Source organism: Dryas octopetala, chromosome 8 (assembly GCF_963921425.1).
Source record: "Dryas octopetala chromosome 8, drDryOcto1.1, whole genome shotgun sequence".
Taxonomy (NCBI): domain Eukaryota; kingdom Viridiplantae; phylum Streptophyta; class Magnoliopsida; order Rosales; family Rosaceae; genus Dryas; species Dryas octopetala.
In genome coordinates this window covers 14,576,897-14,594,688 of record NC_141373.1, presented here as the reverse complement: position 1 = coordinate 14,594,688, position 17,792 = coordinate 14,576,897, and the positions used below count along the sequence as shown (strand labels likewise).

Genomic DNA, 17,792 nt, shown 5'->3' with positions numbered 1-17,792 from the left:
TTGCAAGACACAACTGAATGAAAACCATTTCATTAAGAAAAAGTAAAGAAACTACTAAGAATATCAAGAGAGATCAAGTTTTACCTCTTTGTAACCTATTGAAAGTAGATTTGCATAATCATTGGCCACAAGCTACTTCTATGTGCCACTAACTGCATCAATTATCCCAAAAAATTCAAAGCATGTGTGCACAGTGCATGCAAAAATTATATACATGATACAGCAAATATATTGCTCATCTTTAATCCAAAAGGACAAATAGATTGTGTACCTGTGTCCTCTAAAAATCATGGCGGAGATGGCCGGATCCTTAGCAAAGAATCATCGTTAGTCCTAACTAATTGCGGGCGTGTTACTATTCTCGGCCAAGAAGCCGTAATAGAAAAAGGTTGATGTTTTGTGATTTGCGTCGAACCTATCTAACTTCTGATCAAACAATTGTAAGCGAGCAAGGAACAAGTTCTCGCCAAAAGTTCTATTTGCCTTGATCCTCAAGGACTTTAAATATCGTTGGTTTCTGTGACTGTATGCTCGAATTCGTAGGTGCGAACAATTGTAGCGAAAGTAATTGGATGGATTGCGAAATAGTGAACTTTAATGAAAAAAGTATGAACAATCTGATTATTAAGAAAACAAGTAACAATGGAAGTTCTAACAACAAATCTCATGATAAAGAAACATGAAAAATCAATTGTCGAAACTAAAAGAAAATCAATACTAAAGGCGGAATAAACCCTAGTAGAGCTAAAAACAAGAACAAAAACTTGAAAGCTTGAAGAAAATTTCAAGAATTTCGAGAATCCTGGAGAAAAGTTGTTAGTTGTTGAGTTGATTGATTATTGAATGTGTTGAGACCTTCTGATGTTGCCAATGCCTTGTATATATAGTGATCAATCCCCTAGGGTTAGGAAACCCCTTTTCTTATTGCATTCGGACTCCTCTTGCCATTACTTTACACCAAAGTCATCTACTCCCTTTCAGACTTCCTAGTTTACCAAGGATTCTCGGCATAACAAGGTCTCTCCAAAAATACATACTAATCCGAATCTGGGTTCTAGAACCTTGCCGTAGGCTCGGGCTTCACCTTAGACTTACAAATGGGCTGAACAATCTTCCTATAACAATGTCATAGGCTCTAGCCATGAAAGCCGACCCAATTCCAATTTAAGGTGTAAACAGTAAAAAAATAAAAAAAGAACAAATAGATTTGAACCAAACAACCTTTTTGCAACAACACTATCTTCTAACTGCAACAGCAACCTCCAATTGATTCTGCAAATGGCTTTCATTGCAACAGGGAAATGAAACTATTGAATATAATTGGAATTGGAAGCCTGAATTTGCATGAAACTCTTCCAGTATCTTGCTCTTTTCCACGGAAATAGGTGAGGCAAAACCTTCTGATGGTCAAATGAAATACCATCATTGTTTGATGAGTGAGGACCACGTGGTGTCCAGACCAAAGAGTTTTTCATGGTTTTACTTGTCTTTGCAACAGCTACAAATAGAAACCCCACTTGAATTTATCATGCCAACGAAAAACTAACAAATACCAATACATGAACATTTTTAGATTCGTCCAAAGGTAATAAGAGATTTAAATACTAAAGAATGGCCATAAAAGAATATCAAACTTGTAAAATGACACCATCATTGATGAAATAGGAAAATAACTCACTAAGGAGTTAGGTTTCCGCCGTCGATTCACCGTCGTGGCTGGGTGGATGGGCGATCGAAGGGTACCGTCGTGTTCAGAACGACAAGAGGAACAAAACCTGATAGGTCGGTGCCTCGTCATTGCCGGAAGAAGTAGATCGCTGCAGGAGTTGACTCCCTATTTTCGTGTTGTTCTGTCGCCGTCGATGACTGAATGGACAATTGGAGGCCATAGGATGGAAGATGAGGAAGAGGCAAGCACGGGGAGGTGAGTCTCGCCGCCATCCATGGCCGAACGGCAATGCATCGAGGAGAGAGAGAAAGTGACAGTGAGGAGATAGAAGAGAGAGAATAAGGGTGAGGAGAAAGAAATGAGAGACGGAGTGGGAGAGAGACAGGGAGACAGACGAAAAAGGGATGAAAATTAAAACGTGGACCGGGCAGAATAAAATTAAGGTGGACTATATAGGAATCAGGTAGCCTAAACTGGGGTTAGTAGTAATTATCTTTTATCTTAATTGGCAAAATTAAAAAGTCAAGTACCTTAATTTTCTCAATCTGACATCGTTTTTCTATAAATGGGATTATGGGACTGTACTTGTTCTTTTTTTCTTTATGTAACCTAATTGAGCTTCCATTTATAGAGAAAGAAAGAAGGGTTGGAAAATATTATTACAGATATAGAAGTAAAAGCGTACATTCAATATGAAAAAAAAAAAAAAAAAAAAAAAAAAAAAAAAAAAACATATATAAGTGAAGACCAATTAAAATGTAGGCCCTGAACAAGAATCAAGACCAATTGGCCCAATTTTGCATTCAACCCCAATTCTTCACTCCCTCCAAAATCCCAACAAAGGGAGCTCACCGAGCTTTGCTTGATATACGATAAGCCCAAGTCCAAGTCCATGCTCACCAAATAAGCACATTCTCCGGAGGTGCTCAAGCACATTGCTTGCTGTCTGGAGGGGCTTGACCTTCACCTGGGAATGGCTCGAGCTCTTACCGCGACAAACCTAGGAAAAACCTAATTTTTAGGTTTTTAGGATTCCTACTTTTACCCAAATTGTAACCTAAGGCTTATGGACTGTAAATAGGACTCTTAGGACTCAAAAAACCGAAGTTACCTTAAGAGTGTTAGCCAAAGTTTGAGAGAGAGATTAAGACCTAAAGCAGTCTCTCAAAGTTAGTAAAATCATTAGGCAAATTGCCGAATTATATGAGGATTGAATCACACCAAGTGATTTAATCACAACAAAAAAATACATATTTACAATAAAGTCACCAGTTTTGTTTTTCTTATTTTTTTATACCCATATGACTTTGTGCTATCAAACAAAAAACATGCATGGCTTATGAGAATGGTTGGATTCGAGCAGCCAAATGATGACAAGCCTAGAAACTCCCCAAAATGTGGTGCAAATATTTTTGCGGCACAATATCTTTACGGCATATATGTTTGAATGGATGTATTTCATGGGGCGGATTTGGATTTGGATTTGGGGAGCCCAAATCCAAATCTACTTGTTTGGGCTTATTTTAAAGAAATGATTTAAATTTGGCCCAAATCCAAGATAGATTTGAAAGGGCCAAAACCATGGATATATTTCAAATCACATGTGCAAGTAGGTATTTGAAATCCTCAAACTTGTCTCAGCCCAATAGAAAATACCAAATTCGACCTCGCCTCCACACAACCACCACCTCCCTGCATTGATCTGCTCATGTTGGCGTCGACTAGCTCCTTTCAGCGTCTGCCACCTTTTCCAGCTTCGACTTCTCTGGCCAACTTCGTCTCAACATGATAGAGAACCTCAAAGCCCGACCTTGCCTCCACACAACCACCGCCTCTCAGCGTCGATTAGTTTTTGATTCTTTTTGGAACCATATGTATGAAGTTCCTATGTGGTTTGAACGATTTTTATTCTTTTTGAACAATGTGTAATGATTTCTAATATAAAGTGCAATTTAAAATGGGTTGTTTTAAATTTATAAATCACGGACCTCATTTATAGGCTATCTTTGCAGGTCAATCACAGGTTACAATAATGATATATTTAAATTAGATTCTTAAATAGTGGCAAAAAAAAAAAATTAGATTCTTAAATTGAAATCCTCATATTTCTTTTTTTTTTTATCCAAACAATAGATTTTTTTTTTTTTTTTTTGTTTATCAAACCAAACAATAGGATTTGAAATACTTGGATTTGAATTACATGAATTTGAAATCCAAATGGGACCCATAAGCCAAGAATCCCATTATTGATCGATTCAGGGCCAATTCATTGGCAAATGAAAAATCTGTTGGGCTGCAGAAACACCGTAATTAAGATCCTGAAGCTTTTAAAAGGACTCAATCAAATGGCACAAACAAATGAAAGGCTTTTCTGAGGTTGGTTTTTAGAGCAAAAATTGAGTCATTTTCGATTGGGGAGTAGTGTTCTGTTTTAATGTTTCTTATTCAGTAATTTTCAGTATGTGTTATGGTAATGTTCTTAGGTGATCAAATGAGTAATGCAGACAATAAAGAAAAAAAATTAGCACATAAATTCAGCTTCATAAACCTTTTGGTGGATGAGTCTGTTACCTAAACTCACCAAAATGTCAACCAACCATTAAGAAAATGGCACATCTACCAACATGGAACAGTGGAGGTCAAAGATTACCAAAACCACACGTTGTATAAATCCTAACAAATCCTCCAAATTCAACTACTCCTGTTGGTCAATTTCAAAACTATATAAACTAACTCTGAGACCATATGTCCTTACCCATATTCCATCTTCAAATTACTCATCATGGGTGCTTCTCATTCACGTAAATGGCGTCGTCGCTGGAATGCTTGCACTGAGTTTTTCAAAGATGATCCTGTTTTCGAACATCCTGTTATCGAACATATTCAACCCGGAAACCATGATGGAAGCATGGATAGTGGTGAGCAAGGAGACCCAGTCTGGCAGAAGAACATACTCATGGGTGGTAAGTGCCAGCTACCGGATTTTTCTGGGGTCATAATCTACAACTCGGAGGGGAACATTGTCAAGCCTAACAAAACTCCTCTTTTAACCTGGAAGTAAGAAAGAAGAACAAACTGCAAACCTCAACTTCAGAATGCTGCTTACATTTTTCTGAAGCTCAGGTTCTTGGAAATCTGTTAGTTAACTCTTTTCAGCATACTGATGTTGTCACTGGAATTTCTTGATCAAACATATTCTCACAAGTACTCAACCTTGTCAGTTTGAATCATATATCAATGCTTCTTTTCACAGGATTTTTTTTTTTTTTTTTCCAAATCAAGTATGCATTTAGAATAATGGCATTTAAATTGGAACCTCTTCTTAAAAAGGAGGTGCAGCAACCAACCAACTAAAATTATACCATCTTTCACAAGATTAAGTACATCTTCCGCTACAAATTGATTGTACCACACGGAAAATTATAACATCATGAAGTATTCAACCTAATGGGAGTAGAAAGAGAATGAAAAACTCCAGTCAAGAGCCATGACTACCAATACTTTTTTAGTAAATTAGAACATTCAAGATCAACATTAATATTACAAAAATATGCACAAGTTATAAAGGTGCAAATCTGAAAGGGGATTAAATTGCAAACGTGATCCAAAATTTTGCTACAATCAGCCGGACACCGATGATTCTTTCTCATTGGACCAAGAAGTCCGTCCCCTAAACCCAACAACACTTAACTTTGAAGCTGTTGATTTAACTGCACTCGATCTTCTGCTTTCTTGTGGCCTCTTACCACTGAAAGAAGATTTTTTCGAGTTACTTGCACTGGAAGGCTTTACCGACTTTGATGCCCGAACAGGTGTTTTTGCAGATTTTGCAGGAACAGATGCTCTGCTCTTGTTATTCTGATTTGAGACTCTTATCAATTTTTCGTTCTTCCCTTTTTGTGGAGTAATCCGGGCCCCTTTTTGTGAAGTATTTCGGGTACCTTTTTGCGGAGTAATCCGGGCACCTTTCTGTGGAGTAATTCGGGCACGGGCATTGTCCCTGCGAACACTATCTACACTGAGAGATTCTAAGCTTTCATTCTTCTTTATTGCCTCCTCAATTCGGTTGGCCAACATAAGGTTCTTCTTAGCAACCAAACTCGTCACTTTCCCTGTATCACAAGATTTGTTTCAGTTTTAAATTATTACAATAAAACATGAAATATTATAATTGACACAACATGGAATTATCCCTGCTGCACAATGCCAAAGAAAGAAAAAAAAAATGACATACTATGAGAATCACCCCATAGAATCGTCCCATCATTGCAGGATACAGATGATCAGCAAATAAATAAATAATACAGAGATGCTCCATCATTGTATCATTGTCTAAATACAGATGCAGCCTTACAAAAAAGGGCACTCCTTACTTTACATAAGATGTGTGGCTGCTTTTCTTTTACTTTTTGTTGTTTTGGGCAATGTAAAAATTAACCTTACCATGGAATCATGGATTTCAACAATTTATTTATTACTTTGATTTAGATCATAATATTTAAGAATGTCTTATCTTCCATGCATATCTTGTCCACTCAAAATGTTGTAGATGAATTGATTAGATTCAAAAAAATAAATAACAGGACAAATGAGTCAGCTAACTCGAACACAGATGACGCACTCCTTGTTATCTCTAAGAATTTCAACAAATGAAAAAAAGAAGAAATGGAAGAAAACTTAAGAAAAGTGCAGGTAGAAAATGCATGTTCACCTTTTGCACCCATACGAGCGGTTCTTCCTGTACGATGTAGGTAGTCAATCTAGAAGGTCAAAGAGCAGTAAGGTTAAGCTTTGAAAGAAAGAAAGAAAAGGAAAGGAAACAAATGTTAAGTCTTAAAAAAAAATAGCAAATTAGTTAATACTGTAAAAGAGAGCGAACATCTGATTCTTACAGAGTTCAAGGGAAAATCAAACATGATAACATGGTCTACATCCAAGTCCAGTCCCCTTGCAGCCAGGTCTGTGCAGACCAATGTGGGGCAATCTCCATCATCGCTCTTAAACTTTTTGAGGTTTTCAACCCTGTGGTCAAGTATTAGAAGAATGCCGTTAGGTCAAGTAATACAATTGAACACTAGTGATGTACATTAATTTCCATTCAAGTAGTCAACCCACAACTCAAGAGCTAATCTCTAAACCCTAAGCCCTAAATATTACTTTACATCCAAAAAGAATAAACTGTGTCCTTACCAGCCTCAATAATAATAATAAAACATACACTGTCGTTCAAAAGGCCCTATTGGCCATTAGAATGGTGGACAGTCCACATGCGAACTGTTCACACCTAAGCATGATCATTTAAGCATTCATCATAAATACTTTATTCGTCTATTTATTTAATCATAGTCTGATGACAAAATTGTTTGATTTACCTGATTTTTTGTTTAACCGTCTTTGAATGGGGACAAATAGATGGCTTGGATCACTGAATCGCAATGGGGTTTGGGCCTACATGAGATCCCTTTCTTTTTCTTAAAAAGAATGATCCCTTAGTTCTGATTCACAATATGGCAAGAGAACATCATTATATATATATATATAAATGGTTTTCGATTTGACTGATTTTTGCAGGGATAATCCCTGAATGCCTAAAACATGGATGGTTCTTATCATTGGACTGCAGGCCAAGGGTAGGACTTCAACATTTTTCTTGAAACTGGATGTCCACACTCACTTGAACCTTCCTATATATATATAGTTTTTCTCAAGGCTGAAAATAAAACCCGGGCACTAAAACTTTAAGCCCTAAACCCTAAAAGGAAACTATACACCCTAAAGTGATTAGCCATGTCGAGATCGAACTAAAAAATGTAAAAGGATTTGCTCGAGAGATTGATCGAAATAAACTATCAAAAACCAAAACGGATTGAACGATTGTTCAATCTGCCTTCAGAAAATCAAGATTCACTAGGGTGAATCACTGGACCACATTTCAGGGGAACACCAACAATATTGCCCCTTTCTTGACTTAAATATAAAGATCCCACTTAAGGAGAGAACTCTACATATATGCATATACAACATATATCAATACATAATTTATATGCTTCTAACGTAGAACAGGGAAAGAGAGGAAAATAATAGAAAACCAAAACCAAAATTTATGACAACTTCAACTTTAACCACATATTCTCAATATCAAATATCAATCGGGAAAACTACAGCTCAATTACAAAGCGTGGCCTATTTATATTGGAATTGGAAATAATACCAAGGACAAGAGATAAATAAAAAAATAATCAACCCCTACTAAAAGAAAGTAAAAAAGTCCATAAATAGCCTAAATACAATTTTTCACCTATGCCTAAAATAGGTACATAAACCACTTAGATTCCCATCACCTTCGGTACATGTGTTATAGTTTCCCTTATGATATAGTTGAGCTTCATATCAATGACAGTTCTCATCCTTTACATGCAAACACTATGCAATAATACAAAATTCTGATGATATTTAGTTTCTTCTCTTTATGATGAGATTATGTTGTCGCACATCGTGGGGGAAGTGTTTATTTAATAGCACAAATAAAATAGTTTACCCAATAACCGCTTTATACATCTATTGCAGCAGGAGTTATTTCATGGGGAAAAAATGAAGCAACTTGAAGAGATACATTGACAAATTAGAATCTTTTTAACCACCAAATAACATGCAAAATTACATTCATTTACATGATACCATACGCCAAGCACCACTATGATACAGCTACAGCAAAATATACTCTTTGTAAAGCGAGGAAACCGATGAAAATAACAGTGAAACGTGCGAGACCAATTAGAAATTTAGTCAATATTATAAGGAGTAATTCAATATGCTTCTTCCACTTGACATCACGCTCAAATAACTAAGTTTAACCACTTGTGGAGCCAACAATTTCAGCCAAAGGCATGTAAGAGAAACTCAAACTCAAGAAAGTATAGCAGGCCTCCTTGCAAAGAGAAAAAAATGAGAAAATCAAAATGCCTGTGTAGTCCATGGCCATCTCAGCCATCCCCTGAATTTTCCTTTTCTCAAACATTTATAACACTAAAATCTTTACTAAGAGCCAAACACACACAAAAACAGAAAAAATTTATGTCACAACTGTATATGAAATATGTTCAATACCGCGTTAAAAAATTTATGTCATCACAAGAAGGAAATTTGATTGATCATGATGCATAGACATCTCTTATGTCATTTTTTAATTTATCTATGCACATTCATAAAACTATCTTCACTAGCTGTAAATAATGCAAACAAAACCATCCTGACAGCATCCTCAGCATGCACTGCACCTTTCCATTGAAAAGGCCATGAAAAGTAGACGAAACCTTGACAGTATCAAGGTATGAACACTTTCTGTCAGCCTCAAGCTAAATTAACAATACAATGCACATACCAGACCTCTTTTACTAATATCAGAGGCCTTCACTAAACCTTCCAAAACATGAATTGGCAGCCTCCTACACAAAATCCATGCTTGTAGAAGAAACAGATATGGACAATATAATGGGCTCTATCTTAAGTGCAAATGTGCAGACATAACAAGTAAAAGGGTATATTAGGTAATATCTTTTACTCTCACCTTTGTTCTGCTGGCACCTCGCCGTGGTAATTGGAAGTCGAAATCTGATTTTCATTGAGAAAGTGATCCACAGCACGGCTGGAACTTAATGTGTTACAGAACACCATCACTCTGTTTCCCTTTGCTAAACTTGGCTCAAGAACCTGCTTTCACCACAAAATCCACAGAATTGTTCTGTTGTTAAGACTGCTGCAACATAGAGCCATGCTAAATTCATAGAGAAAAGCTACATTAAGCCATGGGTACAAAAGCTAGATACAAAAGAATAAAATCAATACTCATAAAATGTTCCTTGCAATGAGTTCTGTCAAATTTTCCATCAAAATGGTCATGTTCCAAGCATGACCATTTTTTCAATGGTGTAATCATCACTTTAAGTTATCCTCATAAAGAGACATAACCACTAGTTGATAAGTAAAGAATGAAGATGAAAAAAGGTAATTACAGAATTATACCTGTAGCAGTGCTTCCAGCTTGTTCTCAGAACCTGAAAGCTTAATGAAATCATGGCGTGCAGATGCAATCTTTTTATGCAGTGTGGATGTGCGCAAATGTAATATTCCTTCAAACTCCTCATCAATCAAATTTTGCACTGCCTGTAAAATTTCACAAGGGTCAACTACCTGACTTCACTGAAGATGCAAATTGTGCAAAAGAACTTAGCTTGACTACAATTGACAAAGGTAATTAACATAATTAAATCAACAGGTTCTAGGAATGTCCAACACCTCAACTAAGAGATATGTTCAGTGGATAAACTTTTTTTCATATTTGTCATGAATCCGTTAGAGCATCTCATCAACTGACCAACCCTTCCCATATGGATATTCAGCATGATTACTTTTGAAAGATGCATCATTATGTAATTCTGAATTAATTAATTTAATATATAGATATTTCACAGTTTTCTCCTTCAATCCACCTAGTTTTATATATTATATAATCAAGTTGGAAGCTCCCATACTCTACTGAAGTTTTGATAATATGCTCTCTGCATTTGGTGTCTTAAAACATACCGAATATTCATATCATATTTTCAACAAGCTATTCAATGCCAAGAATAGTATCATAGACATTTTCTTCAACATGGCTCTAAGTCCAAAAGTTTTATGCAGATAGAGATACTCACTAGCTGGACTCAGAAACTTGCTTAAGTTCTTCATATGAATTTTTATATTTAATAATGGACCTACTCAACCTTGGAGTTCCTCATGCCAGTTTAATATGGTAATGGGAAAGATTATTGGAACTATGCAACAATATATAAAAATAAATAAATAGAAAAAACAAGGAGGCAGGTTTTTGGGTATTTCTAGAAACAACTCATGAACACCTGTCCCTGCCTGAGCAAGCACAAAAGTGAAACGCTTACAAATTCATGTAAAAGAAATTAACATTTCCTATGCCAATTTACTTGTTATTATATTAAGAAAATGTATCCCTGCCTGAGCAAACACTTAAACATTCATGTAATCCTCCAATTTCAATTTTCTAGTTACTGTCTTAAGAAAATCAAAGTATATCTTACACAAATGTTAAAAATAGCAACTATAGAGAAAATTAAGATCTCATGGAACATTGGGCACCATATGATGTGATATATCAACTTTAATTCCATTTCAAATGTGAAAAAATCAAAGTTATGTAAAATAGAATTAATTCTGAAACCATGAACAATTATTTTTAAAAGGGAACAAACCCATTGCATGTTCACCCAAAAAAAAAGCTTCTTAGGCATCTTTATGAAACAAAATAGTTTCATTTTGTGACAACAGGGAAGGAACAAGTCACTCTCATTTGGTGCCCATAGCCCCAAATTAGAGATTTAGCTTCTGATGTATCAGATAAGATGGCAATGCAAGTCAGCACACCTTTGTCATTGTTGCAGTGACCAAAACAGTTTGGAACCCTTGACCATCAGGTTTTGAAGCACGATGTTTTAATGGGGCAATAAATTTGCGAATGTCTGGACCAAAGCCACGATCGAACATGGTATCTGCCTCGTCCAACACCTACAAAGAGATTACCAACATCACAAATTACACCAACAACTTACTAGAGTGTTTTTTTTATCAGTAGAGTAGGAACTTAATATTACCATATTATCTAATAACACTCTTTAATCAAAGAACTAAGTAAAAAAATATTTTCAGGTACCACGTATTTGATGTCACCATAAACCATGTTGCCATCCTCAATATGTTGAAGAACCCTGCCAGGGGTCCCAACTACCATGTCAATTGGGTTATTCAATGAATCCTCCTGGGGTCTCAACCGACCACCACCGCTGACCATAGTAGTCCTGAATCTTGCATGATGGCTGACAAACTTGGAAACACGAAACACCTACAAAACCACCTAATGTCAATAGAACTTGCATAGTCCACGGGGAGTGGTTCAAAATTCTGAAGAAAGTATATAGAAACCTGCTCAGACAGCTCCCTTGTGGGGCATAGCACAACAGCTCGAGGACGCCTCGGCTTCATTTGAATACCATTTTCTGCCTCATCCCTTCTGAGCAGCTACAAAAATCAAAAGATTAACAGCACTCCTCTGTCTAATTGTAACATAGGTAAGATCAACATTCTTTTTTCTTTTTAAATAAGCGTGGGCAACAACAACACGGATGCATAATAAGTGGTTTTTTATTCTTTAGAAATAACATAATACTTAAGAATTTAATTGAGGTTTTCTGAAAGTTGGTGAAACCATGAGCAAGCAGAGAAAAAATCATCTTGAAAATCTAAGTACACCGATTATCACAATCTGAAGAATCTCAATCAACACGATAGGAAAAATGGATTTTGAAAGACCAAGAGGTGGATGTTAAGAGAACACAAGTAACCACTAAGTACATCACACTTCAAAAACTACATAAAAATGCATCATTTTAAATTTTTGGCCTGAAATAAAAATGTATCATACACAATGAGAATGAGAAAACACAACCAAATCAAAGTTTAAACATAACTGATCCCAATTTTAGAACTTTACATCTGTAGCAAAAAACCAAATTGAAAATTTTAATTGACCCAGATAGAAATATGTAATCCAAGAAAAAATGAAAGAAAAAGTACCTGGGCAATAGGTAACATGTAAGCCAGAGTCTTGCCAGAGCCAGTATGAGAACCCAAGACCACAGTTTTCCCTTCCAACACCGCTGGGATTCCAATACACTGAATTTCTGTAGGAACCTCAATACTCATCTCTTTCACAGCCCCCAAGACCTCCTCACTCAGACCCAATTCCCCAAAACTCTCAACCACCCTCTTCTTCTTATTTTCTGACTTACCCAAACCATCCTCACTCTGTCTCTCGGCAGGCCCAGTTGATTTTGCGCTTGTTTTGGTTTGTGGTTTAGCAGAGCTTTTGAGGTGCCTGAGTCTCAGCCTCTCAAGAAGCAATGAGTGCTTCACGGGTTGGATTTCTTGTTCTTCAAAAGTAAAGGTGGGACTAGTGGTGGTTGTGGTTGTGCAAAGAGGCCTAAACCCTATTAAAACCCTGGTGGGTTTTTGCAGTTTTATGAGAGGGAAGCGTTTGGCTGCTGAGAGACGTGATACAGTGAAGAGGTTTGAGGAGAGGGAGAAAGTGAAGAGGCTCTTTGCTGCTCCTCCCATGGATTTTTCCTTGCAATGCAATATTTTGTTGGGTTTTCTGAGAAATAAAGGATATTGTATTTTGTATCTTGTTCAGTTGTTCTACGGGTTTTTTTATGTCTGAGTTTGTGATAAAACCTTTCGACCAAAAAAAACCCGACATGATTGAACTTTGAGAACGGCTTGATATGTATGTGGTAAAAGTAGAACTGAAAGCTTGAACTCGGCTCAATTTGACCGCTTATGTGGCTCAACACAGCTGGACAAAAGCTTATTACAGACCAATCCAGCATTTACTCCATTTAGAGGTGTCAAAGGGAACAATACTTGGGTCACCCCCTTGGGGTCTCTCAGGGTCACCATATTTCTCTAAATTTTAATTTTGGCAATATTAATATATAATCAAAATTGTTTAATTTTTAGATAACATATTAAAGATTATCTCTGCAAAAAATTAAATTAATCGCAAATCGTTGGTTATATAATTGTTGTCAATTAAATAGAAAAAATCAATGGTTTGGTAAAAAAATCACTCTTTAATTGAAAACCATCTATTTTTTCTATTTAATTGACAACAATTATATAATCAAACGATTTCCGATTGATTTGATTTTTTGCAGAGATGATCTTTAATATGTTATCTAAAAAGTGAACAGTTCCGATTATACACCGACATTGCCAAAATCAGAATTTAGAAGGGTGGAGTGACCTTGAGATACCCCCCAAGGGGTGACCCAAGTATTGTTCGTCAAACAGACTAGGTCGATACAAGAACGGCACGGGTACAACCCGTTTATAACCAATCTTGCATGATATGAGTACGATTAAATGCGGGTTGTGCTTAACAGACTTCCAATTTAGAAGATTTTTACAAAGATGATTTTTGAAGTAGAATAAAAAAAAATGATTCAGATTATAAGATTACATAATGTAGTGAGTCCAAAAAGATGGCTAGTTTTGTATTATCTTGTTAACCAGTTAGCTTTAAAGCATTTCTGAATAAGTAATTATTAAATAATTGTTTTAAATTCTAGTTAATTAATTTTAATTAGTTAATAATTATTTTTAAATTTTAAAAAATAGTTTAAAAATCATTTTAATCACTTAAAAAAATATTTTCTAATTTCTAAAAATGTTTTCAACTTCTAGAAAATTCTCAGAACCCTTAGGAAGCTAAAACTTAGTTCCTAAGCTGACTTTGGGGTACTAGGACCTATCTTAGGCTTCAATCTAGGTGACCATGGGTGGCAACAACCATGACAGGTGGCAAAAAATTGGACTGCCACCATATCCATGTCGAGGGCTTGGTAAAGCCACCGAAGTATTTGGAGGTTTATGCCCAGCCTATAAATATCGGCCTCCTCCTCCTCATTTCTTCATCCTTTCACATCCTTGAGCTATTCTCTCTTAGAAATCGCTTTCTCCTCTATCTTCTCTTTAGGGTTTAGTCCCCTATTCTATTTTGGTTGAGTTGTTTTCAACCAAACGCAAGGTTGATAGAAAAGAAGTTCTGCCAATTTTTCCGATCTGATCTAAGTAGCTTTAGAGCATTTTTGAATGATTAATAACTGATTTTTAGTATTTGTGTGACAGTATCTATTTCAGTATTTGTGTGACAGTATCTGTTTCAGTACCTGTCACACAATTGTTGATTTCGAATCAGTAACTGTCACATAGTGTCTAATATGCACACTGCTTAACAGTATCTAATATGTTTCCGAAACTGTGCCACAATTTCTAATTTAAAATCGGCATATTAGACACTGCCTACTGCCAAGCCATGTCTAATATGTTTTCGAAATTGTGTGACAATTTCCAGTTTAAAATCGGCATATTAGACACTGCCTCTAATATGTTTTTGAAACTGTGCGATAATTTTCAATTTAAAATCGGTAACTGTGCGATAGTTTTCAATTAAAAAACAGTGTCTAATATGTACACTACATGGTCTAATATGCATCTTAAACAAGAGGATGAAGAGAAACAAGATGCAAGGAAAAAAATGAGAAAAAATGGGGGGAAAAGAAAAACCATTGTATGTTGCTGCAGGTAAAAAAGGAGAAAAAAAAAATAAAAACTTACATGTTGTTACAAGTAAAAAGAGGAGAAATGGAAAAAAAAAAAAAAAAAAGTTACTTGTTGCTGTAAGTAAAAAAAAGAAGAAAGGAGGGGAAAAAAAAGGTTACACATTGTTGTATATAGAAAAAGGAGAAAAAAAAAAATTGTTGTTGACATTTACTTTAGACATGTGTCAGCTTCTGGTTAGTTGTTGATCTTTTTGTTATTTTTCAAAATTAGGATATATTGCTGACATCATCGCAGTATTGATTGACCTTTTTGTAATTTTTAAAATTAAGATATATTGCTGACATCATCGATGGGTAAGCATTGATTGACCTTTTTGTAATTTATTGAAATTTTCATACGTTAGTTAGTGATGTTAATGGCAGTGGTTGTAATTTGTAGTTTTTATTATATCCTCTTTTGTAAAATGCATAATTTCATTTATTACAAATAGGTCAATGGTGATTATTTTGGAATCTCAAAATTATTCATTGACCTATTTATAATTTTGAATTGTTTTATTAATTTTTTTGTAAATAGCCCTAATTAAAAACTTGCACTCATTGTTGCTCTTACAAATTACAATTGATTATAATTTTGTTTACTATAAAAGAAATTAGAGTATTACTACAAGTAAACTTAACCTTTTTTACTGGGCCTAGGCCGACAACTTAAAGCCTAATACAACATATTGGGCCTGAGAATGTCCAAATTTAGTCCACTGGTTAGGACTCAGGCCGCTGTAGTCTACCACGTTATTCTTTATTGGGCTTCAGTTTTATGCTGATTTGGGCTGTGAAGTCATCCATGCTGCCGATGTGGCTAATGGCCGAAACCGGGTGTAAACATAAACTCATCAAAATTTTGAGAAAATGATTGTGTGAAAAGGAGATAGAGAAAGAGATAAAAGGATCGATCCTAATTCCAATTACAACAACAACTGTTAATAATCCTACAATTTACTCGTGAGGAAAATTAAAGGATGGAATTCTTTATAATAGGGACATAGATGATAGATCTAATAGGGACAGATGGACTATTACAGCATTTTGGAGTATAATATATATCACACTGATTGTAAATTAAGGAAGCAAACATGAAATTAATACCACAAAATAAAATTGGAAACCACACCATGTAATCTAATTCAAAGCAGTTCACGTACACAAAATCAACTACCCACACTTACTCTATATAATGAAAAAAAAAAAAAAAAAAAGACTCTTGATAAGTACTGCATGAGCGCGTGTCGAGAGTCTAGTAATTATTTCACCAACTGAATATCCTAACAACAATAACCCTCTTGTTTATTTAGATCTCATCAAATTAATTAATACTCTCTCTGGTTTTAATTAGCTCCGGTACCGCAGTAAAGTTTGATAGGAGACTCTGCCTTCTTGGCCTCAGCATTAGTACTATAGAATCGTATATACCCACGACTATCAAATGGCTTATACTGCAATGGGTGCTTGTCATCCACTAGTTCTTCTGGTACTTGTAATACGCCATTATTGAATGTGAACAGCCCAAGCGAGTATCTCGGCTTGTCGCTGCAATTCTTCACTCGATGGTGGCAAGCTCTTACTCTGTCATTGCTCCATACCTATACCAAATTTAAAAAAAAAACAAAAAACAAAAAACAAAAATTACTTTAGTTTTAATTACGAGAGTCTATTTAGTTATGATTAAGACTTATTAATTATCCATTTATCATCTATAGTTTCAATTGATTCTCATTTTACAACTAAGATATTTAGTTGTCTCGCTTTCCCTAGCCTCCTGCAACTATTTCTATGTGTTACCTTACCTTTTTCTATTCATTCTGTCACCCAAATCGTAAAAAACGCTGATGTGTTAGGGGGGTTTGTGTCACTAATATTGATGGATTGGCTGACGAAAAAAGTTAAAGTAGAACACGAGAATAGTTTATAGGTGGTAAATTAAAATAAATAAATATCTGATCGAGCGGTAAAAATATAATTAAACCTATAATTAATATCTATCACATTTTTTTTATACCATGCATGTATATTATATATTAGTGTACTACGTACATCTTAATAAATGTGGAACCCACCTGCAATCCATCGCCCGCCATGAATACAAACTGTGAAGGTGAGGACTCAACGCTAATCCAGTCACCTTGGTTTGTTTTGACCTCCAAGCCACCAACAGCATGTTGAACAATTATGGTTGTGAAGTTTTTGTCTGTATGGCTTGGAAATCTTAGGATGTTATCAGTACTGTCTTCTTGTGGTACCGTGTATCGCAAGAATCGAAGAAGGTGACTGTTGGAACTAGCAACAGACTCATGTTGCCTCCCTACGCCAAAGCTTTCGAATATCATTTGCTCCACCATGTGTTCCAAAGCCGCCATCAGCTGGGCAAAGGAATCTGTGGTTTCACTGCACCAGCACCAGTTAATTAAAACAACAAAATCAATTAATAAAAGTAACATTAATTAGATTAATAGATAAATACAATATCAATCAACATAATTAACTAATTATTACCAGAAGTTGGGCTTTCCATGAGGCCACATGAGATCCCTGAACCTTTGAGTTTCTTGAGGGGATGTGACATTATCAATGGCCAAGCCTTCATAGAGTGGCAAAAAGGGGTTTGGTGCAATGTACCCACGATATGGTTCCTCACTTGTATACTTGGCTTTGTTTTCTGTGGGAACCTCAAACAAATCTTTGGACTGGGCAAAGATTTGGTCCAGAATTTGAGCAGGGATTCGATCGTAAAACGCAACGAAACAACCGTACTCTTCGAGTGCATGCCGGACTTGTTTGGAGGTGGAGAGCCAAAGACTTGAACCAGGTTTCAAGTCTTCCACAGAGAAATTGATTGTGGGAAGCTGCTTATTATTAGGCACTGTTAGGGAACCCAT

At 35.7% G+C, this 17,792-nt stretch overlaps 2 protein-coding genes and 1 pseudogene across 2 annotated transcripts; 1 reads left to right on the top strand and 2 right to left on the bottom strand.

Annotated features, from left to right (window-relative positions):
- The first annotated feature begins 4,264 nt into the window (after positions 1–4,264).
- LOC147277496 (nucleolar protein) lies at positions 4,265–4,903 on the top strand. The gene has a single exon (XM_086255402.1). It carries the CDS (start codon positions 4,452–4,454, stop codon positions 4,728–4,730), a length of 279 nt encoding a protein of 92 aa, XP_086111528.1. The 5' UTR covers positions 4,265–4,451; the 3' UTR covers positions 4,731–4,903.
- A 100-nt stretch (positions 4,904–5,003) lies between these two features.
- Positions 5,004–12,961, bottom strand: RH39. Its single transcript, XM_086253946.1, has 9 exons — positions 12,314–12,961; positions 11,663–11,758; positions 11,394–11,582; positions 11,108–11,248; positions 9,692–9,832; positions 9,237–9,379; positions 6,562–6,691; positions 6,381–6,429; positions 5,004–5,781 (listed from the first exon to the last, which is right to left on the bottom strand). Exons 1-9 carry the CDS (start codon positions 12,851–12,853, stop codon positions 5,291–5,293), a joined length of 1,920 nt encoding a protein of 639 aa, XP_086110072.1. The 5' UTR covers positions 12,854–12,961; the 3' UTR covers positions 5,004–5,290.
- Positions 12,962–16,244: 3,283 nt separating this feature from the next.
- Positions 16,245–17,792, bottom strand: LOC147277494 (putative 2-oxoglutarate-dependent dioxygenase AOP1 pseudogene; annotated as a pseudogene).